Here is a 27,747-nt window from a genome sequence, read left to right on the forward strand (position 1 = left end):
GCATTATATAATCTACCGTAGTATGATATTAGTATTTATCGATAAAAATTAGAGCAGTGATGTACTGTACACTGCATTTATTTTGGTGTATTTGCACTCACTTGATAATTTGCCAGCAAGATATTCTTGTGGAATTATGTTTGCGTTATTACTGGAGTAAATACGATAGATTAATTTAATTCGGTAATCATGGTAGTAAGTATTGAGTCACCGTTTACTTGATTGTATCACATTATTGTATTGTGTAGTAGTATATTCTATATTTGTTATACACTGGCATTTTTGTTGTATCGGAGTTTACAAGGAAATATCTTTAAACTATTGCAATCTGTAGCTTACATTAATAATAAGTCGGTATTTTTCATGTTATTGAACTATGTACTAACTGTTAATAATGCAATGATAAAATTGTCGTTATGCCTGTTATTTGTAATATTGCGTTTATTAATTTATTAAAAGGGTATTTATAGAAACTTTATCAATTCTATTAACTGACAGCAATTTAGTTAATGCGCAGAAAAAATACCTGTTTAGCAAAGTTGGCTGATAAGTTCATGATAGAAGCTTTCCTTCTGATTCCCTACGATTTTTTATACAGTTTAAGTAAATAACAGTTTTTGACTAGCTTAAACTAATGTTAAGTTTGAAACAATTTAAGATGAGTTATTACCCTATGATTGAATGCTTCCTCCTAACCTGTTTATGCTATTTTGTTTTCAAGATCGTATATAAAGTACTTTAATAATGAAAAAAATTAATAGTAGAAAAAAGGTTTACGATTTCTATGTTCTGTGAGAGCGAATCATTCAATGAGCCATTCTAGAAGGGTAGTTTCGGAAGCGATGGTGACAGAAGAATACAATACTTTGTCACTTGCATAACTATGAAAGATATACGTATATAAATATTTTGATAAAATGCGATTATTTCATTTCAGATACGGCATCTTTAAAAGGCAACATAAATTGATTTTATTATTATTTGTAAGATTCGGTAAAATTATTGATTCACTACCGGAAAACTATGATCTACTCATAATGTTTCTATTTTACGCGAATATAATAATCAAATCAATAAACACCTTTTTGCTATTTAACCTCTGAAATAGCAACCCAGAGGTTTATGCGAACAATTTTAATTCATAGCATTCATGAAGCAATTAATAAATCACCATAAGTATGAATTATTGGGTTTAGCTATTTATGGTATTTACGATCCCTCGTCATTGTCTATTAAATTTTTTTGCTACTTAGGACTATTATCGTGCATGCAATATTTAGCTATACAGATTTAATCTTCATGCGAGTATATCCTATTCTGATATTATACTACACCATCATGCATGAATCTGATTAAGGCTGCAATATTTAGGTTAGCTTGAAACGTACTTTCAATTTCTTCATCACGATCAAGTACACTAAATTTAATATGAATTTATTGATATGATAAATAAATCGGAATGATGGTAATCGGCTTAGTGCGGCATTGGCTTTATACCAATAATTGATTCGATTTCATAGGTAATACAAATAAGGCGGTAAAAAAATAAATAGATATTACAATATTGTGGGAATAATTTATACAACAGATTTCGTGTATAGAATAACTGAAATTAGATGATGAATATTGATAATACTGTCCATGCTATGTCTGTTACTGATTGCAATACTAAAATGTCTATATAAACGGATTCAATTGCTAATCAAGCCAATATTAGTGAATCAAATTGTAATTTGTTATCATAATTAAAGATAATCGATGAATACTAATAGTGAGTGGGACATGTCGCTGGTCAACAAGTATACGATCTATTTAAACTCAAATCTGATTGAGCTTTCCAATTTAACCGATAGTTCTGCTGTAAGTTATAGAACCATATGTCATAAAGTTTATCGTCAGTAATCTACCGTTTTTCATTAATTTCGTTTACTTTTAAACGTGGCTTAGTAACTCTACATAGAAAAATCGGTTTACTGATGATACTTAATATTAAATTGCTGATATTATCATGGAAATTCTATCATAAGTTAAAGATAGAAAGATCTTTTGGTAAATATCAAGAGTATACGGGGTAGAAATTATTGAAATTCAGTCCTCATGAAATGCTATCAGGGACTATTGTAGCAATATAAAACTTCTCAATACTCTAGTAAAAACTATGTTAGTAAGCTATTAAAAGTATCATATTTCGTTATATAAATTTTTATTATTACTGGTGTCCTATTTTCCCGCACTATGGATACTATTGACTTCTTCGATCATATTCATACTCTGTTGTAATAGATGAAAGATATACAAATAAGAAAACAAATGAAAGCTAAAGGATAATTTCTACCTCTGTAATAGAAAGTTGATTCTTAAACTTACCCAAACGTAAAATGTCGCAGCTCCGGAGCTTAAGTCGCGAACTTTCTCAATATCTAGAGGCTAAGGGCAATACCATTAAATATTTTTAAAACAATACTCAAGAACATACTCGTATAATTTCAAGGAACTACAGTACTGCCATGTGCTGCAATACCATACCTTTAATAACTGATATCCTCGATCAGCATTTTGTTCAGAGATGGTAACGGGATCAATTGTAGTTGTTTGCCTTTTGAGGCCTTCTTTTCCAGTTTTACCGATTAACGCTTGCAAATTTTTCCAATCTTGCAACCGTTTCTCTTTGTAACCAAGTAGGATATAGGTAGCAATCATGATATTATGGATATCGACATGCGGTTTTTGATAACTACGAATTTCAGCAACGGTACTCTATTGCAGAAGAGAGATAGAACAGTTCTTTCATATCATATTCGTGTATTAACTAAACGCAATCGAAATTACGTGCAATTTCAAGTGCATTAGTCATGGCAATATTATCTCACTACACCGTATAGTTGATGGGGAGTGATTCTATTAACATATATTAGTTAGTGCCTTTGGATTTAAAGTACTCGTGTCACTGGGTTATACACGGAATGATATAGTCATGACGGAACTCTTTATTTTAACTATTTTTTATCGGATTGCTTGACAGTAATACTTTACCTGTTTTAAACTCAAAATTTCATGTCTCATCTTATCCAATCTTTTTAATCTTCCTAACAAATCATTGGCTTGATTATATTCAGTTTGCAAGTCGGCAGTAAAGGTTGATTTCTTATACTTTTCAATCGCCGTCTCCAATTTAGGGATCTGCCTTTCATGTACCGCCTGTTAATAATACGAGGATATGATAAAATATCACTTTTACTGTTATTGTAATACAATGTGAAGCATTAGAGCATCTTAAATTTGATACTAGAAAGAATGAACTATAGTAAATGCTAAAAGTTTTGTTCCGGTTAATATCGTGAAGCTTTATATTAGTTTTGTTACTGGAATGAATCTAGTAACATACTGTCACGGTGCGAACTACCGTGAAGAAATAGATATCTAAATTTGGTTAATATAATATAGTGATATTATATTACAACTAGTTACTTACAATAGGAATTACTCTAATTATAAATGTGTTACAGTAAATTTATTGCTGTGCTGTAATGTGTGCTGAAATGATTCTGTGAATGGACATATTGTAGTCCGACTGTGAAAAACTAGTTAGTAGATGTTCTCACTCAAGTATTTTTATAAGATGACTTGTGAATGTTAGCTGCTGTAGAAGGGTATATAAACCCGTCTGATAGTTGAATAAAGCAGTTCTCAATTGTATAGTTGTTTTAACGTAGAATCAAAGGCGTCTAAATTCTTGTGAGTAGGGATACTGAATCCCGGAGACTATAGAGATTTAGAGATTTGTTTTACGTTATCCTTGTCACGAAGTTGGTTTGTGACATATACACATCAATTATTGGAATTAGATAGGCTTTTCTCAAACTAACATCGTAAGATTAGACACTTTTGGCAATTTAATGCTATAGTAACAGTAGTTCAGTTAAATAAAATAAATAATCTGGTTATGATACCTTAAACTAATTATATAAAATATGTAGTAGCTAGTTTCCTAGTCTACTTACCAAATTTAGCTCGTTACGAAGCAGCCACATTTTTAACGTAGACTCAGCTTTTTGTATCAATTCGGAGCTATTTTCAATCTTCGCCTTTTTAAATTCTTTTAAAGTAGTTCTCAATCGGTCGATATCATTCGATTTCATGGCAGACTTGAGTTGACTCGTTAATCTTTCTTCAGCTATTTTCCTAGCTTTCTCTAGAGCAATTCTTTCAGCCTCCAAAGCTGCTTTTTTAGCATCTTCGCTATCTGTATACAAAATGAAAGTAAATTTCAATTTTAGTAAGTTAAGGAATCAATTTATGATGCAAATTCTCAATTTTCTTCAAATATGATAACTGATCTTAAACATCATTACCGGCTTTTAGTGCAGCTTCGGCAGCAATTTCAGCTTCTCTTTTGGCATCTGCTTCTGCATTTGCTGCTATCTCGGCTAACTTGTTCATTTCCTCAGTATCTAGTGTTTCCATGCTATTTAGGGATTCATTTTTCTGTTGCTCTTCAGCATTATACATTTCCTCTTCAAGTTGCTTCTGGGCCGCTTCTTCTTCTGCTTTCCTCTTTTCATCAGCAATACTTGCAGCTTCTTCTTGCTTTCTTTGTTCCTCAGCAATTCTTTCTGCTTCTTCTCTTTCTTTCTTTTGCTTTTCAGCAATTCTTTCTATTTCTTCTCTTTCTTTCCGTTGCTCTTCAGCAATCCTTTCTGCTTCTTCTCTTTCTTTCCGTTGCTCTTCAGCAATTCTTTCTGCTTCTTCTCTTTCTTTCCGTTGCTCTTCAGCAATTCTTTCCGCTTCTTCTCTTTCTTTCCTTTGCTCTTCAACAATTCTGTCGGCCTCTTCTTCTGCTTTCTTCTTTGCTTCAGCGATTCTTGCTACCTCTTGTGCCTCTTGTGCCTCTTTTCTTTTAAGTTCTTCTTCCTTAATTATAGATTCTAGTTCCCTAACCATGTTTTCACTCTCTGAATTGCTTTTTTTATCATTAACTGCTTCCTTAGTGCCATTACTAGGTTGATTTTTCTCTCTCTCAGCGTTTTCATCAGATTCAATTTGCTTTAATTCTAACTCTAACACACTTTCCTTTTCTGGATAAATGATACAATCAATTCGTTTGAGACGATAAATTAATGATAGATTTTGTGTTCTTTAGTCACTAATAGCTCTTTTGATTAGCTTAATCCTGATTTAGTTGTACTAACGAGAAAATTTCGATTACATTTGGAGTATCAATTTAAGATAGTAACATTCTAATGGCATCAATATATCAAATGAGAAAGAAATGAAAGAAAAGAAGCAATGTATAACAATCACTTTAGTTCCAATAAGATGAGCTAGCTAAGAGTAACTCGAATTTCCTTTTACTTAACTCACTCTCACAGAATTAATAAACAGAATCTCGGAACAGTGTCTAGAGAATGCATTTTTAGCTTACTGCCATATAGCTCGAGCATTACGATCATTTCAAGTGTCATTTATTTAACTAATAACTTGATACTACCGAATTAATGAAAAATGAGATTCTTAAAACTAGGGCTACGGCACCCTTTTATCACCCGAGTATCGAAGAATCAACAAAATAATGATTCAAGCATGGTGAATAGAGTACCATTACTAACTTACTACCTTAGCACTCGTGTAACATTTACATCATAAATATACTTCGTTTAGTCTGACTAAAGCTAAACAGCTGCTTTCTTACAAAGAATGACGACTATAGTGTTTAGCTTATTTTTGTAGATAGAAACAATTTAGTAAACGCTCGTAAAGTTCATAGTAACGAGGAAAATTATACGAAAATCACTTTCATCAGTTCATAATTTACCTAAATTTTCTTGTATTTCTTCTTCAATATCTTGTTCTAATTGCTCTAGACTAGGTATATTGCACAAATCAACTTCGATTTCTTCAAATGCAATCATAGCTTCTGGCACTGGACGATTGGTTAAAAATTTTTTCCACTGCCTGTCATTAAAATAATCTTTATGGACAGCTTTCATTAAGAATTGTGCTTCTGATATCTCGATTAAGCCCATTTTCCAATTGTCTAACAAAGTAAACTCCCAAACTAGATCTCGTCGTAGGTAGTAACGCCTATCCATCTCGTGTAAAACATCGAAGAAGGATAATTGACTACATGTATCTTCGCAAGTAATAGTGCGAATAGCTGCTTGAGTTTGACGAAGATTAAGCCCATCTAACCGAATTCGTTGGTAAATATCTTGCATTTGTGTTGCAGTTATATCGTTATAGGATGTGATACCTAATTCCTTCCATTCTAGGCTATTCATGATCAGTTCAGTTACTATTTGGACAGTAAAAATATTACTTCATTAAAATTAATATCGAAAGGCTATAGACCAAGCCCAAATATCTAGAAATGATGATATTATTTTCTTGATTATTAACCTGTTAATATCTGGTAAGAAATTATTCCTATATAGTTAGCACGTTTATCATTGTTGTTGTTATATAACAGAATGTTTTAGTTGAAAGTGAAAGATTTAATGGTTGATTTAATGGTATCTTAACACGAATGGCTGTAGAAAACTTAAAGAATCCGATTGAATTTACTTTACTAGTACCAGGTAACTACGATATGACTATATGATATAGAATCTGTAAAGGAATCCTCTTTAGAGATAATTTTAATTTTCATTGGATGCTTTAATAGTCAATTCCTGCTATTAAATGTATAACATGTAAATACCCTGATTAAAGATGCTAGTGAACACTGCTGAATCTTCGTAACGTAAAACCTGGAATGGAATCTGCTACCGATTTTAAAGATTATGTCATGTCTTATGAGATGATTTACTAGTGTATTCGCACTAAGGCCTGTATTACTTGTATAAAATCTGATTGAAGATGCTAGTAACTTTGATTAGACGATGTAAAATCTTAGAGAAACCATTTTAAGAGATATTTACTTGTTCTATTGGATGTTTTAATAGCGTATTCGCACTAATGATTGTATAACATGTACACGGCCTGATTGAAGTTACTTGTACCTAAAGGACGTATAACTAGATGAGGTTAAACCTAAAAAGAAATCGTTCTTAGGGATAAATTCATCTTTTATTGAACAATTTAAGAGTATATAAGCACTATTGGCCGCATAACTCGTAAATGGCCTCGTTCAAGGTACTAATAAATACTGTATAGCTTTATATGGTTTTACGTAATAAAATTAGAAAGGGATCCATTTTAGAGATAATCCCATCTTTCAAGGATCATTTAACAGTATACAGTATTTACACTAGTGGCTATGCAAATAGCCTGATTGAAAATATTAATAACTACTGTATAACTCTATGTAGTAAAATTGGAAAGGATCCATTTAAGAGCTAGTTTTATCTTTTACTAAACGATTTAGCAGTATATCCACGCTAATAGCCGTATACCTAGCAAATAATGTGATCTAAAATACTAGTAACTACTATATAACTCCATAAATGGGTCGATTTTAAGAGATCATTTCATGTTTTATTGAATGATTTGTTAGTAGTGGCGATGATCGTATAACAAGCAAAAGAGCTTTATTGAAGATACTAGCAACTACTGAACGACTATGTGGTGCAAAATCCGAAGAGATATTTATTTTTAGAGACAAATTTTCGTTTCTGTAACTAATTTTATAGCGGTCATGATAAATATTGTTGTTCCTTAGTTACTCCTAGTAATAGTACCTTATAAAGTGTCCGATAATCTCTCAAGTAATATAATAAATAATAATGATCTTACCGTTCAATATCAGTTAAAAGAGCCGAATGTTTTCAATATATATCGATAGCTTATAGAAATAGAACAGCTTTAAGGTTAAGATTGACCAATGAGCCTATATTTTCTTCATCAAAAACCTGTATAAGTAGTAGTTATAGCGATATTAATCGTTCTTAAGTAGGAAAGAGCAAATAGAAAGGACAACTCAAATTTTTACCCGTATCCTGTATAAAGAAGTGCTTAGATTGAACGATATACAATAATAACTATTGATATTAGGGTGATGATGATGAGACCGATATGATAATACAGATTGAAGATTATTGTTAGTTATACAACATCTCTTTTTCAAGTTCACCCTATAAAATGTATATGCGGACGGGAAAAAATATTATTCTAGTATTGTTTTAATGCTGTTGTTCTAGTTATTATTATCTGCTTCTTTTTATGTCAGTTGTCTCTACAACTGTAATCTTTTTCATCAGTTTCTATTCTTTGGTGTTAATGAATAGAATCTCCAACAATTTTGATGCTATTTGCATAACAAATAATATAGCATACTTTTGTATAGTTACCATGAAATACAGGATACCCACCGTGGAATTGTCTCCGCTTATTTTGACGTATAGGCTGAATTGAATGTCATTTGACTAGGATAATGACTCACTATATGAATGAATATCATGTAAAAATAATCTCTCTAGATAAATTGTAAAGTTCCTTATATGAACACTATACTGCTATTGATAGCTTGGAGATAAATAATAGTATTGTAGAAATACTTCGTCTCTGTTGTTAGTGAAAGAAGATTCTATTTCAGGGCATTCAAGAAACTATATGTCTAGTAAAGTCGATCGTCAAATCAAATCAATATAGTTGATAGAATTGTAGAGGTGCCTGTATATTCGATTTTAGTACGGTATACTCTATATCTAGAAGTCGATCGTCATGGAAATGCCGCCGGTATAATAGTATTGAATAAGTGTTATATAGTTTGACTTTAGCGCCAATTCATAATCAAGGAAAATCGATCCTGAATTAACTTTCGCCTCCGAAATTGCATTGAAAAGAAATTTATATAATGCAGTATATCTTTAGCGTACTAATACTCTACTATATAGAAATTAATGTAATTTAGCTATACATCTTGAAAATTTGAGCGTGAATATTGTAGTGTAATAGGATTGAATACATGTTGAATAATGCTGATTTGGTAACAACACAGCCGTTATTCAGGAAAGCATAATATAACGTCAAAATAAAAATTTCTATAAGTAGTAGGCCACGATCTATAGAGTACAATACTGTAATAGATGTATTTTAAATACATTTTTTGAATTAAATTTAAGATTTACTAGTAAATCGTACCGTATATTACGAAATGATCAAATCTCTATGTAAAGCTCTTTGACGATATTATTAGCAACAATGCAAAGAGTATAATCGTATGCGCTAGTGGATGAAGTATTACTGTATATCGAATTCAAAGCTCATTTATCGAACAGTACATCAAAAGTGCTCCAGTTCCGATATAAAGTCGATTATAAATGTCTGAATGCAATGATTATATAAAGTACTAGAAGTAATAAAATTATACATTGATCAGAATAAATTTGAGAAAAGTAATCTATATGCACAATCACCTATACATGTCATAATCTATAGAACTCATGTTAACAAATGAAAGCTAAGATAGTACCCCGGCTAAACAAAACTTGACAAGCCTTCTTTGTTGCTGTATTATTGATTATTTATTCTGATTACATCTCATGCTGTTGAAGTTATACTGTACAATGTACATATGAGTGCACCTATCTTTCAAAGCTAATGGTTATTAAATTCAGTCTTACTTATAAAAGCTATTAGGATTGAGTTAGCTTTGAGCTTTAATCAATGAATTGTTCTTTAGAACGTTAGAGTGATTTTGAAATATAGTCATATAAAATTAACTCTTAAATTTTAGTAATCGCATTGCTCTCCTCATAATTAGAATACGGCAGCTTAGCGAATCATTTGACCAAACATAATTGAATAACTTGCGTAATAGATGAGAACGAATACTGAGCTGATGTGTTATATATATTTTAATCAGACGTCAAATTATGTAGTAGGCATACAGAGTATAATCCTGTATTGTATGAAAATAACATTTCATGCAATGATTCAGCGACCCATTTCGTCTCCGAGCCCCACTACAGCATGCAATCATAAGGAAATATGAGAGCTAATGCCTTTTAGACAAATCGTTACCTCAGAGTTTGATTTTGACATTATATATTGCAATGTATTAATGCCTATTTAAAACGCTCAACAAACAATAGGAAAACAAATGTAGTAAATGCGATAGTTCTTTCGCGTAAAGTACCAAACTAGCTATTTTTAGCACATACATACCGATAAAGTACTGTATCGCTTATTATATTGTACAAATTACTGATAATTGCTATCGAAGCGTGTAAAAGATTATAAAGCTATCTAAGGATATTGCAGGTAATTTTACATGAAATATCAGTATTACGATTATAAATTAGTGGTAATTAATGACTATTAACTTTATAATCAGTACATTAGAGGAACACCAAGTCTGAACTGTTTAAAATTACTTGCATTTAAAGATGCATATACCTGACAATCTTGTCAGTAATTACAACTTTATACGGTATTATATTTCATCCATGTAACTTTTATGAATTACTAATTGCGTAACAGACAACATACTAAGAAAGACTAGCCCTGAACTATTTACAGTCATTAAGAGCTGAGGCTAATAAATTATCAGCACCGATTTACAGATGTGTACACGGCTAACCTTAGATCGATAAGCATGTTGGCTCATATCGTCATTTATTTGCGTACACCTCCATTACTATAATTTCAATAATTAGACTGCTAAATAGAAAATAGTAGTTATATAACGAGATTTGATATCTTGTTATAATACAAGGTTTTGATTAGCTACACACGTATAACTTCGAGAAAAGAAATCAGAGTCTATGGTAGTCCAAGAATTGTATTAGTGAAGAGGACATCATTCAAAGCTGAAGAATAAATCTGAAGGAGTCATTTTTGAGAGCTCATTCAAATACTGAATGAAGAACTCACCGTAAATGCCACGTAGAGCAAAATAAGCTTTCGTAGTAAGCCTTTATAAGATTTACATATAAAACTGGCCGTCACAATATCAAATGATTTTAGTTAGATTCGAAGTATTTGTTAATAAAACTCAAATAGGTGAGAAGTGATGCTAGCATAATTTTTAATTTATAGCTTGAATTAATATATGTCAATCATTTTTAATATCAATTGAACCACCATTAGCGACGCTTAAATTTAAGCCAAATAACGATGCCTTGGTGTAATCATTGTGCTTTTAGCTAGCAATAGCATGCTATTACTTTACGAAGTACTATATATTTTATACATTAAATTCATATAATATATATTACCGATAACATCTATGTTATAATTCATCTTTTCTATGCCCAAACCTATTGAAATATTAATTTACATGGTAATAATATTTAATATCCGCTAGAAAATGTAAATTATGGCAAAACCTTTTAAATCAAGTACAAAAATCTTTAAACTTACTTTTACTGTCTGATCCCAACTTCCACTAGCTAAGCCGAAGCCATCTGGAGACATTTTAAGACAACTTACGCGACTTTCATGCCCATAAAGGGTAGAAACTCTTTCCATCTAATGAAAAAATATAAAAATATTAATAATTACTATCAAATTGAAACTACATTTAGTAATAATATGATATACTCGCATCTTACCTTTAGCGTATCCCAAGCATGTATATTAAAATCATAATATCCAGCAAGCAACAATCGGCCTATCCAAGACGCATGTAAAAATCAATAAGTTAGCTCTTAATTATTCATTACTTCGCCATTTCCGAATCGCTTGTAAATATTATTTGTAATAATGATTTCTAAGATCAACTCAACTACCACAGATCATGATTGAATGCGTAATGTTAAATCTATAATATTAAAATTTAGGTAATCATTGCTATCACTTAAAACCGTAGTAGACGATCACTACCTCAAAGTGAGTATGTTGGAGCTATTTTTGTTAGTAAAATCTCAAGCAGCATAAATTATTATGAAGCAATTGAATCTACCATATACAGTCTGTTTTTCACTATGATAGACTATCTATAGCGCATACTTCTTACCGCTTTTAGTAAAATCGAGACTAGATACACCAAAGATAATCGAATCTCTTTTGTAGATGCTTATTCCTTGCATAGCTCGTAAATCGAATAGACGACACTTACGCAATACCGCAAATGATAATTATTTTAGTACCATATTCACTTTTCACAACATTATTTATTTTATAAAACCAATAAACTTACAGTGCCATCATCAGAAGCAGATCCGATTACATCTCCAGTAGGAAAAAATCTATGATTAAAGAGATTAGAGATTAAGTTATGACCTGATAATTGTTCATACTACGATCTATTGTCTACTAGGTAGGCATAGGAAGTAAATCAAAATTGATATGCAACTCTGCAATGTGAGAGCCCTATTAAACCTATTCTATAAATCTAAATAAATGCAACTTTATGATACTACTATAGACATTCAGAATATTTAAGCATACATATGCCATCTGTAATATGTATGGCTCGGATTGATCTAATCATGACATCATAATACTGAAATGTATCCTTTAGCCTTACTTGACACAGTTAACGCTGGCTTTATGATCTTCAAAGGAATGAGTGCATTGACCTTGTCTTAAATCCCAAATTTTAACAATATTATCGCATGATCCGGAAGCTATTAAGTTTGCTGGAAATGTTGGACATAAATCAAGACTAAGAACATCTGCTTTATGACCATGGAAGGTGTAAATCATTTGAGATGTTTCCACATCCCATAAGGCACAAGTAGTATCTCCTGATGCTGTTAATAGCTGAGGAATCATTCAACAATAGATAGAATTAGATAGCTAACATTTTCAATTTACAACTAGTTATTCTAACACTCCATCACAAACGTACTACTGAAAAAAATTAACGCAAAGATTGATGGAGAGCACGCAATTTCTGTAGCTCAAGACGTGATAAGATATACAGATCGATTTCTTACACATGAGTAACATACCTGACAATCGGAATAGATAAATTTACAATCGGAAATATAGCTTGTATGTGTTGCTATAGTTCGTTTCGTACTAGCTATATCTTCAAGATCTTGTATATCGTAGATAGAGCATTTATTGTCCACCCCACTGTGATAGATTGGAATAAATTTAATATCACTTCAATACAATATTTTTATCGTGATTATGACAGATTCAAACTATAATGGTAATGATTAATGACATGTATTGCCACACTCGTGAACATTTGCATTCATACTGAGTTAAAAACTACCGGTAGTTATGTTTACTTAATCTTACGAAATAAAATAACGCATTATATTACCCGCAAGCGATATAGGAACCTACGGAGTCAATACTACACGCCATCGTCCAAGGAGTACTTTGAGGAATAACGATGTCCTTGAATGTTAATTTATACTTTTAATCAATACGATAGTCACTTTCCATCAAGGTTACTACAAGGCAATAATATAGGGTAACAATCCGCGGTGCAGGTATACGTTTGAAGTAAAATACATTTTGGATTGCATATACAATAATAGAATAAGACTTACGTACTTTTTGTGATGAAAATGCATCCCACATTATTACTTCGCCATCCTATGATATCAATACAAATGACGTATTAAAAGCACTCTCAGTTTTATATATAGGTCAATTTCATAAATGAAATATAATAACAACTAAAAGTAACTGTTCCTACATCTATCAGGCAAAGTATAAAAATACTGAGAAATATTCCATGATAATTATGAAAATAAATTATTGAGGACGTTATCATCATATCTGTTATAGTGTATTGATTAGGAAATATAACATTATACAGTTCCAGCACGTTCGAGATCATAAATGTTTGTAAAAATATAGGAAACTAAACTTGTTACAAAAATTGTAGATTGCCCCATGTTCTATGATAAAATAGAGGCTGTCATATCCATGACTAATTTGCATGAGTGAAAAACTCAGTCATTTTTAAATATGTCTTTAAAGATATTGGCATAAGCTACAGATAAAGGAATAAAAGTTTATAATGCTGTCTGCTGTATGTATGTATTCTTCAATGACACCTGTAAGATTGCTATTTAAATCATATAAACTAATTACCTCGAATATTAAAAAGATTACTGCGAATTTTGTGTCTATTTCACCTGTGAAGAGCTTATAAGTTTCTGGCCATTCTTTGTCCAGTCTAAGCGTAATATTTTACCTTGGTGGCCTTTCAAGCTTCTTCTGATTTTATATGATAATTGATCAAAGTGTAATATTGTAGCGGAAGAATCTCGTACTGCCGATTTGATAAAAATAAAGATAATATTAACAATTTAACTTCATTTTATGACCATGCAACACTTATAAAATTCTACGATCGAAAATTTTAATCATTCAATCTGGTTACATGTAGCATCACAATTTTTTTCACGACGCTTCCGTAATTTTTTCTTTAAGCTCTCAACTTCTTTCTCTAATTCGGTTAAGCTTTTCTCTTTATCACCATTCGCAGCCATTTTCATTCCTTAACTTGGGTGGAATCAGTTTTAATATTTTCATATAATAGCAGGTCTATGAAATTATCGACTATGACAAAGAATTAATGTTTTCGAACACCATCTGTTCTAATTAATTATTAGCATATTGCCACAATTTACTTAATCATTGTTTATACGGAATTCATTTAAATATATCACACTATGGAAATGCACACTGCTACTAAATAGTTTCTTAAATTTTTATTTTTACTTCGTATTTGAATGCTCTAGCAGAACCTTTTGTGTATGTATATTACTTTAATTAATAAATGTAGCATAATTATATGTGGCTAGTTTTAGTGATACAGTTAAGTCACGCCATCGGCTTAAACAGAATCTTACATAAATGTACCGGTATGCTGTATGAAGACGCAATCATATTGTCTGTAAACGGGCAATATGGACGTTTAGCATATTACAATCAGATTTTATATTTCGTTGAAGCAAGTTAGAATCCAACGTATCTATCTTTTTCTTACAGATTTTTGATTGGATAACAAACATGTTTAACTTCTATTCTCATTCATAAATAGCTGTGATAGTAAAATATTCTATACTTCTAGATATACGAGCATTAAAATTGCATCATTGCAACAACGATATTATTATCGTAATTGGTGGTATTTCTATAGCCAATAATGCCCAATGGCTAGATTTCTATTCTTACGATTTGTTATGACAGTTATTAGTGTTATTATAGCACTCATTTGAATCGATTTGGTACACCTTTGACATGCGGAAAAGTGACGGTATAATCAAATTAATATCGTGAGAACTATATTTACTTTTCTAAGTCCGGATTTATAGATAATACTGTTAAACTGTAGTGCAGGAACTGTCATTACTATCACTGCTAAAACTTAAAGCACTCGTATTATAACTTTATATTTACTTAATTATATTCACAATGAATTTTTCTGATTTAGGGTGCTAGTGTAATACAATAACAAGATTGCAAATACGTACACGGAATGATATACAAGGGTAGTCTTTCAACTTTGATATTGAATGTTGATTTATACTTTTATGATTTATTATATATAATTAGTCGTTTTAACTTGCTAAAAATATGAGTTAAATAGTTATTATATGAGTTTTGAGTAGTTAAATGCGTTAAGTGATTTCGTAATTCTTTTATAATAAAATGATTTTGATAGCTTAATATATGTAAAATTTCAGAAATAAATCCATAAATATAATTCTTTTCATCAGTCATTATTTATAGCAGCTAAGATTTAGATTATTAAAGCCGACATCCAGATATGATAGAATCTGAAGTTTAAGCTGTATTATGTTAGCCATTAAGCAAAAACGTATAATATCGGTTGAACAGAAATAGTTTTTAAAAATCATTATGTAGATAAATTTTATAATCAGCTATATGCATACTTATTAATATACTGACTCTAGGAAAATATGAAATAGCGTGAATCAAAGTACAGTAGCGAACATGTGATCATAGCATTGATTTTCGGGAAATAATCTGAATTTAATGTTCGTAATTATATAACGTTTGTCATATTCTTCTTCAAAATAAATTATGCATCTCTTGTAACTCTTTCGTTGAGTCGACTAAAAACAAGATCATAAAATAACACAACTACGAGAATGATTGATATTTCTCGATTTCATCAATGATTTGCGCGATTTATCATCATTAACAGTATTATTTCTAAGTAGCCTCTCTTGTGAATCGGTATGTTTGCTTTGATCCACTGCAATTTTTTCCGGTTTTAAATTTTGATATTGTGTACCCATAGCCAAATTCATTCTCTCAACTCTTGCTATGTGATGATGAATCTCTCTCGGTTGTAAATACGATCCTGACATATCTAGGTTAGCCACCTTTGCATTGCTTTCATTGTCAGGATTATTCATGTGTGCTTCACTAGATGATGAAGCTTTCGTCATTTGAAAGTGGCGTAAAGTTTGGTACGTATGATCGAGAGTTGCTGGTGACTGGCTTTGACTTGGAATGGACAATTCGGACATTACTTTACTTTCGTCAAGTTTCATGTTGGCCACGTTGTCTTTGTAAATTTTCCATGCAACTTTTCGTTCAATAGAATCCGTTAACTTATTTGTTATCCTTTCAAAGGTATCATTATTCCATCTTTTACATATCGTTAACATTTTCATTGCTAATTTATAATGAAGTAAGGCCTCTTCGAATTTTCCTTGGCGATGAGCAATATCCCCAAGCCCTTCATTAGCTTCCATCTCACTGATGTTATCATGAGCGTTAGTAGCAGCGTGACATGCTTTAGCATAATACTGAGAGCTTAGTTCTGTTTTATCCAACATGCCATATGCATAAGCAATGTTGCAGAATGCCTTAGATTGAGACGACTTGTCCTTAAGATCATCTAAAAAGTTAGCAAGATGTACAATCAACTCAATTGAAGATTTGTTAAGACAACTAAGATAGTCTTGTTATTGATAAAAGTACGATACGAAAACAAAAATACCGTTTACAACATTAGCCGATAATAACTTTATTTAGATCAGTAACAATTTATAAATACTTTACCGAATAAATTTATAGCTTTATGATGATAAGCTATCGCTTCTGAGTATTTGCCCATTTGATTAAGTACTGCACCAAGCCCTTGATAAATAGATGCGCCAAGGAACTTTTCTTCCTTTTTATTAACTATGAGGTGTTCTATTGCTAGTTCAAAACAGTCGATGGCGTCGTTAAACATTGATATTTGGTTATAAATCAGACCCGCATTGTAATAGATTTGACCTATTTTTGTTTATAAAAAAAGGTAAATTTAAGAGTGTGATGGCATGACTAAAATCGCATTTGACAGATTTCCATCGATGTTACTGTATTTATAATATCAGTGCGGTAATTTTCGATAATATACTAGTTGATACTTGATGGCTAGCGTAAAAGGATATGTAGGGATTATATGTTTATTGTATGGCTTAAAGCATTCAGTTTATCTAACTGCATATCTTAAACAAAACGCATTATCGTGCTACCAGCTGTTAAACTTACATAAAATATCTTCTTCTTGTATTTTTTGACAACGAGTTCGAATATCATTCAAAATTGCAAGACATTTCTTTAGTTGGCCTGAATTACCTAATAGAGATGCCATTTCGGCCAATATAAGAGTTTCATTCGATGGATCATCTATTCGTCTAAAAATATCACGAGAATTCTTATAACAAGTTAAAGCCTGATTAAAATTATCAGACTTTGTCCAGCAATATCCAAGTTTCGATAAAACAATCGCCTGCATATCGAGCTTTTTTATTTCTCTATATCCGCAAAGTGCTAGATCAAAATACATTATTGCTTCTGAAAATAAATTTAGGGAAAGTTTGCTTAAGCCAATATTATAGTAAATTTCGAAGGTCAGCTCATCTTCCGTAGCCTTTTCTTCTGGTATGGCTTCCTTAAAGCGTTTTAATGCCTCCTTATGTCGACCTTGCCTCGCATAACAAATTCCAGCTAAAAGTAAGCATTGATATTTTAATTTAATGTAAGTAACCTCTAGATTATCTGCCTTATCTATTGCTTCTTCAAATATTTCGATCGCTTTTTCAATGTTATCTTTTTTTAAATATTTTGATGCTCTGCGATATAAATTTACTACTTCCTTACGCTGTACCAATGCTGAATCGATTTTTATGTTCGCATTGCTAGTCTTGTTATCGAACTTCATGATGTTATTGCTAATAATTTTATTACCCGCATTTAATGAAGAACTTCTTTGCTGACGATGTGTAAGTTAACCAGAAAATATGCGTATGATTATCGCCTGACCACTTCTGTAGATAACGTTTATGATGTTATACATTCCATTAATAAGCCGATTATATGCTTGTAAGTTTAATGCGTATCGTTACTCACTATGGCTTCAATTGAGACTGTACTGTTCGAAATTCCATCGATTTACGCATACTGTATCAACTATAATTTTATATTAGAACTATTTGCTCTGCCGGTGTATTTTCAGCCCATATTATATTTATAGACAAGTTTACTGGTTGCTACGGTAACCAGATAAATCGTATGTGACAGTACGTACTTTTTGTAAGACTACCATTACAGGGCGTGGCGAGCCCTCTAAAATGGTTGAAAGATACTCAGCTATAGTGTTGCCATAAATTGTATCTTTAAATTGTGAAGAAATGGACTTTCAATTTGGCTCCAATTCCATACAGACAGATCAGTACAACATTGAGCAATTGGCTCTTGATATTTTGATTACTTTCTATCGCAGTATTGAATAATCCTATTTCTTTCAAGTTTCTAATATAAACTATTAGTCGCTTTTACATACTCGGTCGCTCCAAGCATTTTACAACTCACGTCGTAATACTGGTCTATACAGTAGGGTGCGTTTAGTATGGCTTGACGCTATTAGTGGCACTGATGGCTAATTACCGTACAGTGTACTGTAGTGTTGTGCAATAGAGTGAAAAGGCAACCCGAACCCGATCAAATGGTTGATTTTTCTAGCCCAAAATGAGTGCAATTGCTATACAAACACTGTATCACTATAGAAATTTTTAACCCGAATCCCGCCCTCGAGTCGGGTTTAAATGGGGTTTCGTAGTAAATACATGAAGATACTGAACTAATTGAGTGCATGTACAGTATGCAGAACGCGATATTGAGGGCTGTACGAGTTTACTGTAGAGTATGGTACAGTACTTAGGGTATTCGCAGAATCGCGTAAAATTGTGATGCCCAACCAAAATTCAATATCCTTTACTTCATAGAAACGATTCTAATAACTAACCACGCTGAAGCTTACATACTTCATATTGACCATTTTATTTTATTTTATTCTTTATCTATAAATGTTATAAATAAAGCACAGAATATATTACAAATTACATATTTAGATTCTTAGGATAACGTACAGATGATTGCATTTTGTTAAAAAGCAATGCGATAATTTATAATTGGCAAGAAATATACAATTAATCTTTGTCAGTCCCTCGGATATTATCAGATAACTGTAGTTATGAATTGTGAGCTGCACCGGATTTGCATTTTCTCCACGTCGGATGTTTACTTTATAAGTCGTAGTAATTATAATTATATTAAGATTTCTTCTAAGAATCAGTGTAAATTAAGAGTTATCTTAAAGACTTGAACTCCATAAAGGAACGATGTTACCTAAGGTTACACATCTTAAAGCAATAAGTTTTCCGCATAGTCTTCAGCATTTATATCACCACATAATTGCATGAAAGGCATTTAAGTTCACAATAACGCTTGTTCTACTGAAAATAAAATCTCATACAATTACTATGGGCCCAAAATTATGAAGATAATTGAGCGATATAGTGGTGAAAGCCGTCATAAAGAATGTATTAGGGCCTACACAAGGTTTTGCCGGAAGCTAACTCACTAATAGATACTGGGTCTTGCTGGAGTATTACTGTTAGGCCAGACATGTTAATGGCATTTACCATTAGCAATATATCTATGCGCATTACAAAAGTCGGCAATACGACAACAGGCAACTTTAAGCATATCTTCGGGTACGGTAAGAACAATTCGGAAAAAGCCTTCATATGAGAAACACTGGAAGCGTATACACAAAGTTAGTTAATCTCAGTACGGCCTGAATAATAACAGCAAAATTTTAATCACAATTACGCTATCATCTTACCCTTCCAGGTATACATGATACGGACTCATCTTCATAAAGCTTATGAGTAAACTCTAGATCACTTTCAAAGCCAGTAAACCGTTCAATATCTATTCCGATCTATGTAATTGAATGAATTTTGATTAGAAAGGATGTGATATATACTTTATGTAAATCAAGAAGCTATAGGGTACACTTTTAAGAGTTAATCTGTAGGTTAAAGACTGAATTTATATTAGCGTCTACTTCAGATATCGTACCATCATATACATAGAGCCTTTAGGCATTATTGGGTTCAATCCATCGATATTTTTCAATGAATTGTACGCAAGATGCGCATTTCCCTATTAATAATTAATTTAAGTAAATTATTCTAATTACACATCAACTACTAGGTTAAGCATAATAACCGCCAGAAAATCGTATTTAACAATGTAAAGACAATAACCAAAGAACGGCAGGATACCTCAATTACTTTCATGACACTAGTGTAAAACTCTTGTGGAGTTTCTTTCAACATTTCAGGGATCGCTGCTTGGATAAGAGTATTTGGTCCTAAAATTCTTTGCGATAAGCTATGCAGAGCAGCACGAATCTAAAATTTTAAAGAGATTAATTAGCAATAAGCTGACGATCCACAAATTATCAGGTGTATATAAGGTACATTTCTTATATCTTACTGTTAACAATAGCTATAACTTTAACACTAGCACCAGGCCTATGTAAGCAAATAATATAATAATGTTTTCTACGTCTGCCAAACCTCTTTAGAAAAAATTTCATTCCTGTCATGAATAAATATCCAACCGAAGCGCCATCCAGGTACGACAAATCTAATTATAGAAATAAAATAATTAAACCTTATATTTAATACACAAAGAACAGGCTTTGCCCGTTATAGAGATCCAGTTACAAGATAACATGCAAGGACTCGCAAAAAAACATCATTCTGGATACGACGTTACAGTTTGCAATGTTAAAACCTCCAGCTTTTAGCTCTTGCTAAATATCTACCTTTTGGCAATTCCCCCGCATGATAATATTGGCACGGTACTTGTTAGAGATGCAATCGGATAGAACGCAGCATCAGAGAATACCTGAGATTAAAATTTCGAAGCCAATTTTAGTTGATGTATTCTATAGCTGCTAAATAATAGCAAAAAGTAATTTTAATTTGTTCTCAATAATCATTCATTAATTAAATTAAAGGACTATATTTACATCTAAATAGAAAATAATGCTTAAAATACATTTCTGATTTTAATTTAGTATTCAGAATAATCATTGGCAGATTCGATGACAATTGCGCATACACTTTCGTAATACTAATACTGCATCTATAGATACGAAACATTATTTCATTATATTATATTTAACACTAATTGGATAGTAACTTAGATTCTAATCAGCTAGATTGTGTACAGTTGCATGATTTGTATTCTAACCATGTCTCGATAAACCTCATCGGCAACAATAGGAATTTTAAATTGTTCGGCAACTAACCAAGTATACAAGAAAAAGAATCGTGTTAAATGCCTTACTCTATTTCGTAAAGCGATCTTATACTACTGAATATCTAAATTATAGCATTACGCTATACTCAATATACCTTGTAATATTTCCTGCAGATGGTCCCTCGAGAATACAGACCCACAAGGATTTGAAGGATTAATAATTACTATAGCGCGTGTTCGGTCATCGATGAGTGAAATCATATGTTGTATATCAACTTCCCAATCTCGTTCAGGCTGAAGCCAAGAATTACAATAATAGAAAAACAATAATCATATCAACGAATTTTATCTAGGACTGGAAAAGGCCACCATTCAAATTGTTCAGTAAAAGTCAATATTTTGGATCAATTCTTTCATTTAGCTACAAAAACTTATGATGTTATTATGTTGTTTAGTAGATCAAATCAAGTTCGTAGTTTAATAATTTATAGTATCACAATACAGTAACTAAATTACATTTGGGCTACGTACTGTATTGCACAGTTGCCCGGTACGTATGTAACCTGTGTCGGTCTTTACTATTAAGTATTGTAGTCTATTTGCGTCGGTATTGCTTATGGCAACAATATAAACTCTTTCGATTATGTGACTGCGGCTATAGATAGAAAAGCCTATGGTCACCTACCATCAATTTATAAAGCTTCACATCTATGTGCAATCCTTTTAGAAGTGTAGAGTACAACGCGAAACCGGGCATAGGTGAAAGAATGTTATCACCAGCATTGACCAAACCGGTTAGCGCTATTTCGATAGCACCAGAGCACCCACTAGTCAAGATAACGTCCTATTTACAAAAATTCATAATATTCATTTATTTAAGTTAATATCAGTTCAGACGCAATTAATTATGCATTATGTCAAAGTATATACACACTGTATTGCATAATAATTAAAATATGACTATAAAAGCTTAACTTTACTCTATTGCCACTACGGGAAAGTCTTGTTAAATTTCAAAAACGACAATTACAACATTATCACAGCTAGAGCAGACAGACAATACATGAATATAGTACTGTACGTACAGTATACATATCTACACAATCCAATATTTTAACGCAGAATTACAGTACAATATAACTATGAAAGTCGACTTTTTGAAATGGCGTTATTAAGGATATTTTTGTGAAAATTGTTAGGATTTGAAGTATAAAACATTATTTTAATATGTCAGCAGACTACCGCTTTCGCTAACTACAGATTATTTTATCGAATTATGGATGTGGCTACCGATTACAGTCAAAATATAACTGTCTATACTTACATTGCCAGTGAATTCCATTCCAGACCTGGAGTAAAATTTTGCCAGGGCATCACGCGTTTTTTTATATCCTTTAACATAAGGAATACGAAAGAAGTTATCATCAACGCTAATATTTAAAACTCCGATACTTGATAACGTAAAACATACCAATCGCACAAAAACTGTTTTGTCAACTCTCAATTTTCGCAAAGAGATTATATCTATAAAATTGTCTTGAGTTACTAAGTTCCCCCAACGCTGTAAAGTAGCACAGAATGCCTAACTATTCTCAATGTATACGTTATAATTCTCAACTTACCAATAGATGGGCTGTAACCATTGTTAGCGCATGTCAAAGTGGCTTTGGTTACTGCGTTTATAGCAGATTCTGGGGGCTGCAAATTACCAAAAATAGTGGGATCCCCTATGAAATAATACAAAATTAAATCATATTAATTAATTCGCAAAGACTGGAGCGATACATAAAAATTATTTCTTCTCTCAAAATAAGACGAATACGGTACGGTACGTACGAGCTAGGTGTACAGCAGTCGTATTTTATTCCACTTCTAACATATACTGTACACGATGACAAATTGACTACGTATCAAAATAACAACGCATTTTCAAGGTAAGCATGAATTAAATGAAAAATGTACCAATGTTTAACGGTATCAAAGTTTTGGCTTGGTTCGGTTTCGCTGGAAGACTTTCGACATATTTTCGAATAGGATTGAAAGTGTTGCGTGCTAAGAATGAAGACTTGACTTCCCAGTTTTTCGACATCTTCTTTTTTCGTTATCTTCTTTTTTCGTTATCTGCAACAAAGACGCACCATTTTAGAGTAAAGATAAAAAGGATTACGTTAACTCAAAATTTTCACACCAAGGTACTTTTTGTAGGTTGTAAAAGGACTAACAAGGTGTCAAGATCGTATCAATAAAAAAATAAATATTGTGTGTAATTCTCCTAGGGTTGGTTCAGTTACTCCTACAGACGAAATTGCCTATGATTTTCCGTTATAGTTTTTACTGATAGAGATGGCAAACTTACCATGCATAGGACCATCAAAATATACTTTACTGTGTACGTATTAAGAAGCAAATTACAGTGTGGACCTTTACGTGTTCTATTTTTAATCTATCATTGATTCTAAAATCTATATATAGGGTGGTCTCCAGAACGGCATAGTATACTGTACAGCATGATTGTTTACTTCTATTACTTCGGTCAAACACGTTGATGACCGTTTGGCGCTAAGTGGGGGCGGGGCGGAGTATGTGTTGTCTACGGAAAACAGTACAGTACTATTAACATTAAGGTGAGCGATCATACTGCAACATCTGTGCTATGAATGACTTTGGAAAGAAATTGTAGTAGGTAGCTAACATATGGAGACATCATTCCTACATTTCATTGTAGTAGAATGATTTACAAGTTCGCTAGATGTACATTATACATAAGTCATGACGGTATCACTAGTTTGTCAAATGCAGTGTGTTGCGATTAAATGCATGGGTTACATGAACAGTATCCAGTTGGTTAATAGAATGAAATTGAGAAATTAGAATTATTTCCTAGCAATAATTCTGCAGTGTTGTAATAAATAGTAAAGCACATTACGCGATAAGAAAACTGTAACTTACACCAATATTGAACATAACTATACTCGTACAGTAATTTAATATAAATACTAACTCCTGTGTTAGCATAGTGTAGAACTAATACAAAACTGCTCACTAATATACCGCATATAAAGCATATACTGTACTGCATCGTGAATGTGCGATTCGACTAATTAATTTAAGGGAACAAGTACCATACTGTACTAAATGGCACATCTATCGATGATACAGTGAAATCAAAGGAACATTTATAATCAATATTAGAGACGGTTTCGGATTCAATATTTGAATATTTTTAAGTAACTTCGATCCGAATTTACCGCATAGTTTACTTTCTTACGGCTTCTATTTTCAAGAACTTGGCCCACTGAGTAGCGCTGTAAAAATGCTGTAAACAACCAGTAACTTGTTACAGTTAAATACCTGTATATGCACATGAATGAACTGTAACCGTGAATGCGTTTGTAAACCAAGGTTACTGAAAGAATATCTACTGTGTTTTGTAATCTTAGCCCTAGGATCTCTTCAAGAAACTGACAATTAAATTGCACTGTACACGATAAAATCCACAGTTAACCTATATACTAGTATAGGAAATACTGTTCTGTATAGTTGAGTTGTTGATAAAACAGTTTCTAGGTCAGAGCTCAGAGCTAAAAGAGAATCTCAATTAGCATACGATATGCAGTGTACTGTACAGTACTAGTGTACTACCTGGTACAGTACAGTAGTATACTAAGTTATAGTAGTAGCTGTTAGTAGACTACTGTATATGAATCGAATATTGAAAACAACACTACGGAGACTAGTCTACTCTACTGTAGAGCAAGAAGCAATAGTACAGTAGCATAGTGTGTGCTTTTAAATTGTTTTCAGGTTGGCAGTAGTAATGTAGAGCGATATTTCCGTAGTTATTAGCAAACCAGCAATAAATCTATGATGAATCATTACTGAATTTACTGTACTGTACTGTATTGCAGAAGCAGCTTACCGCAATCAGCTAGGCTCCTAAATGAATGATGCGGACTAATCCAAATTCCTCTCTTGATGCACTTGAAGGTAGACCAAGGATGATCGATTAAATTGATCAAAAGCAGTACGGCACCTTGTAGTTACAAGATAACTCCAAGAAGCTTCAGATACTTTAATAAAATCAATCAAAGTGAGTTCAAAGGGAACGCTGCGAAGAAAGTGTTGTGAAATACAATTCAATCTGCAAGCTTTACACGTACAGTCAGACTAATCTATATAGAGCTTTTTTAGGACGTTAAATACAGTACTGAACTTTTGCATAGCGACGGTGTACAGTACAGTACAGTACAGTATGTGTAATTGTACAGTACTGTACACTGTACAGTACAATCAGTCATGAATCTCATGATGCAATTTAATGCAATAATGCAGAACAGTACAGTACTGTACAGCTAAAGACTCTAAGCCTCCAACAAGTACTGTACAGTACTTTTCAGACATTCATCAGACTTTGCGATATTGTACTGTACACTGTACAGCACATTTGTAAACAAATTGCCACTTTGATACTTTTGACAGTACGGTTACTCTTTTGATCTATCGTTTAATTTTTGTTATTATATTAACATATACAGTATATATATTAATATCAACCATGTTATCAACCAACAGCAACCTGACTCATTCACCAATTGCAAAGTTAACATGAATAATGATAATCAAAGCTTTGACTCGGTGACTTCGTTGTACAGTACTGTACTGTACATGCACAAAGTCGGTTTGCTGGTACTGTATGGAAAATACTGTACAGTACAGTACTGTATTAGAAAATCCTCCCACACTTTTGTTCTCTACTGTACAATTGTACTGTACTGTACATACGGTAGGTAATCTTTACCATACGGTACCTTACATGTACAGTACAGTACAGTACAGTACACACTACTGCAGTAATAACTGCTACAGTACTGCGCTGTAAATACTGTACAGTACAATACAGTGTACTGTAGACCAGCGAGTTCAACTACTGTACACTGTACAGTACTGTACACTGTACAGTAGTGTACAGTATTGCGAAATCAAATCAAATTTATTTAGATGCAGTATGACGCAGCATGCCGCATGCCGAGTTACTGTAATAAGTGTCTATGTGGCGTGTTACCTGAAATCAGAAATAGGTGACCTCACGCACGTCAAAAAAACATCAAGTGATGTCCTGTTTAATTTATTTTAATGGTGCAATACGGATTGCATGAGTAATCCGAGTTTTCATTTAGGGATTTATGTACGGTACTAGAGATACAAATATCAACGCTACTTAGTCAAGCCAGAGATTATCCATTTTTCAAGTTTTAATGGCGTCCAAGCACGATACGTCGTCTACTGTACAGGGTAGAGCAGCACATTACTGTCTGGAAGTCAAAATCAAAGGGCATTTGCTTAATTGGAAATGATTGAATCAATCTATCCTTTGTGATTACAAAACACAAGGACTTCAAGATGGAGCTCACAGTATGATCTACGCGTGAAAAAGCGCGCACTGATTGGTAGCGGTAAATCAGGCGATTATTGGTTCCTCGATTCGGACAAGGCCCCCGGCCTCGCCATGTGACCTCCATTTGTCGCTTTATAATAACTTTTATAACGTATTATCAAAAATAACCTTGATACGTAGTCCCGCCCGCTTATGCTCTCATTATATTATATTACTAACAGTACAGTGTACATTATATTTATTATTAATTAATTAATTTTTTTTTTTTTCAGGATGTATATGTCACGGTCCAACTACATACAGTACTATTGTACAGTATATTTGTATTTGCTTCAAATTAGCAACGAAATAGTATAGAATAGTATTTACGTGTCTATGTCGTTGTAATAAGTATTATATATATATGACATATACACACACTTCATCGTCCATCAAGGAGCTTCTGTCATAGTTTGGCTGCTACGAGTGCTATTTCATCTAGCTCTTAGCTCTCTACTGTCACGAATAATGATATATTTAGTATACTGTAGTGTAAATATTGTACAGCATTGTATCAGAGCAGCTCACTGTTAAGCCCTACCCCACATCAGAAACCTTGACACTGGGATCTACCCCACACCCCATATTGTATTGTTCTCGAAACTTCTTAGCACGAGCTGTATATACATTGTACAGTACTATGTAATCATCAATCGGCAGGCATCTGCGATGACTGACAATAGCAGTAGGCTTGGGCCATCAATCAGTTAATGACTACGGTTTAATTTATACACATTATAACTGTCATAATATTACTGTATCGATATATATATATGTCATATAAATACTGCATACTGTACTGCATATTAACGGATGCCATTGGGTACTTCGATGATGTTGGAGACTGATAGATAATGATATTAAATTAGGAA

The 27,747-nt window shown here is 32.5% G+C and overlaps 4 protein-coding genes across 4 annotated transcripts; all 4 read right to left on the reverse strand.

Moving 5' to 3' along the window:
• Positions 1 to 2,220: 2,220 nt before the first annotated feature.
• On the reverse strand, positions 2,221 to 6,278 carry TRIADDRAFT_52621 (uncharacterized protein; the record flags this gene model as incomplete). Its single annotated transcript, XM_002108982.1, has 8 exons — positions 2,221 to 2,271; positions 2,368 to 2,427; positions 2,527 to 2,757; positions 3,034 to 3,198; positions 4,002 to 4,243; positions 4,353 to 5,075; positions 5,813 to 5,862; positions 6,190 to 6,278. 8 exons carry the CDS (start codon positions 6,276 to 6,278, stop codon positions 2,221 to 2,223), a joined length of 1,611 nt encoding a protein of 536 aa, XP_002109018.1.
• Positions 6,279 to 11,241: 4,963 nt separating this feature from the next.
• TRIADDRAFT_49804 (uncharacterized protein) lies at positions 11,242 to 14,867 on the reverse strand (the record flags this gene model as incomplete). Its single annotated transcript, XM_002108983.1, has 10 exons — positions 11,242 to 11,409; positions 11,493 to 11,551; positions 11,897 to 11,993; positions 12,080 to 12,128; positions 12,410 to 12,645; positions 12,837 to 12,963; positions 13,160 to 13,236; positions 13,396 to 13,437; positions 13,986 to 14,122; positions 14,843 to 14,867. The coding sequence occupies 10 exons, from the start codon at positions 14,865 to 14,867 to the stop codon at positions 11,242 to 11,244; spliced, it is 1,017 nt and encodes a 338-aa protein (XP_002109019.1).
• A 1,080-nt stretch (positions 14,868 to 15,947) lies between these two features.
• On the reverse strand, positions 15,948 to 18,043 carry TRIADDRAFT_52623 (uncharacterized protein; the record flags this gene model as incomplete). The annotated part of the gene is made up of 3 exons (XM_002108984.1): positions 15,948 to 16,729; positions 16,894 to 17,112; positions 17,371 to 18,043. 3 exons carry the CDS (start codon positions 18,041 to 18,043, stop codon positions 15,948 to 15,950), a joined length of 1,674 nt encoding a protein of 557 aa, XP_002109020.1.
• A 1,114-nt stretch (positions 18,044 to 19,157) lies between these two features.
• Positions 19,158 to 23,542, reverse strand: TRIADDRAFT_35383 (expressed hypothetical protein). The gene is made up of 12 exons (XM_002108985.1): positions 23,404 to 23,542; positions 23,064 to 23,168; positions 22,766 to 22,833; positions 22,127 to 22,285; positions 21,597 to 21,735; positions 21,433 to 21,485; positions 21,002 to 21,084; positions 20,751 to 20,820; positions 20,454 to 20,582; positions 20,248 to 20,331; positions 20,009 to 20,107; positions 19,158 to 19,920 (listed from the first exon to the last, which is right to left on the reverse strand). The coding sequence occupies exons 1-12, from the start codon at positions 23,528 to 23,530 to the stop codon at positions 19,792 to 19,794; spliced, it is 1,245 nt and encodes a 414-aa protein (XP_002109021.1). The 5' UTR covers positions 23,531 to 23,542; the 3' UTR covers positions 19,158 to 19,791.
• Positions 23,543 to 27,747: the final 4,205 nt, after the last annotated feature.

This window comes from Trichoplax adhaerens, genomic scaffold (genome assembly GCF_000150275.1).
Source record: "Trichoplax adhaerens TRIADscaffold_1 genomic scaffold, whole genome shotgun sequence".
NCBI classification, from domain to species: domain Eukaryota; kingdom Metazoa; phylum Placozoa; class Uniplacotomia; order Trichoplacea; family Trichoplacidae; genus Trichoplax; species Trichoplax adhaerens.

Excerpts from the sequence above, each read along its gene's own strand:
- TRIADDRAFT_35383 (XM_002108985.1), bottom strand. The coding sequence starts at position 23,530 with ATGTCGAAAAACTGGGAAGTCAAGTCTTCATTCTTAGCACGCAACACT. Across the intron at positions 22,286-22,765 it reads GAATGGAATTCACTGGCAAT|GACGTTATCTTGACTAGTGG; the intron begins GTAAGTATAGAC and ends TTTTGTAAATAG. Across the intron at positions 20,108-20,247 it reads AAGGCTCTATGTATATGATG|ATCGGAATAGATATTGAACG; the intron begins GTACGATATCTG and ends TCAATTACATAG.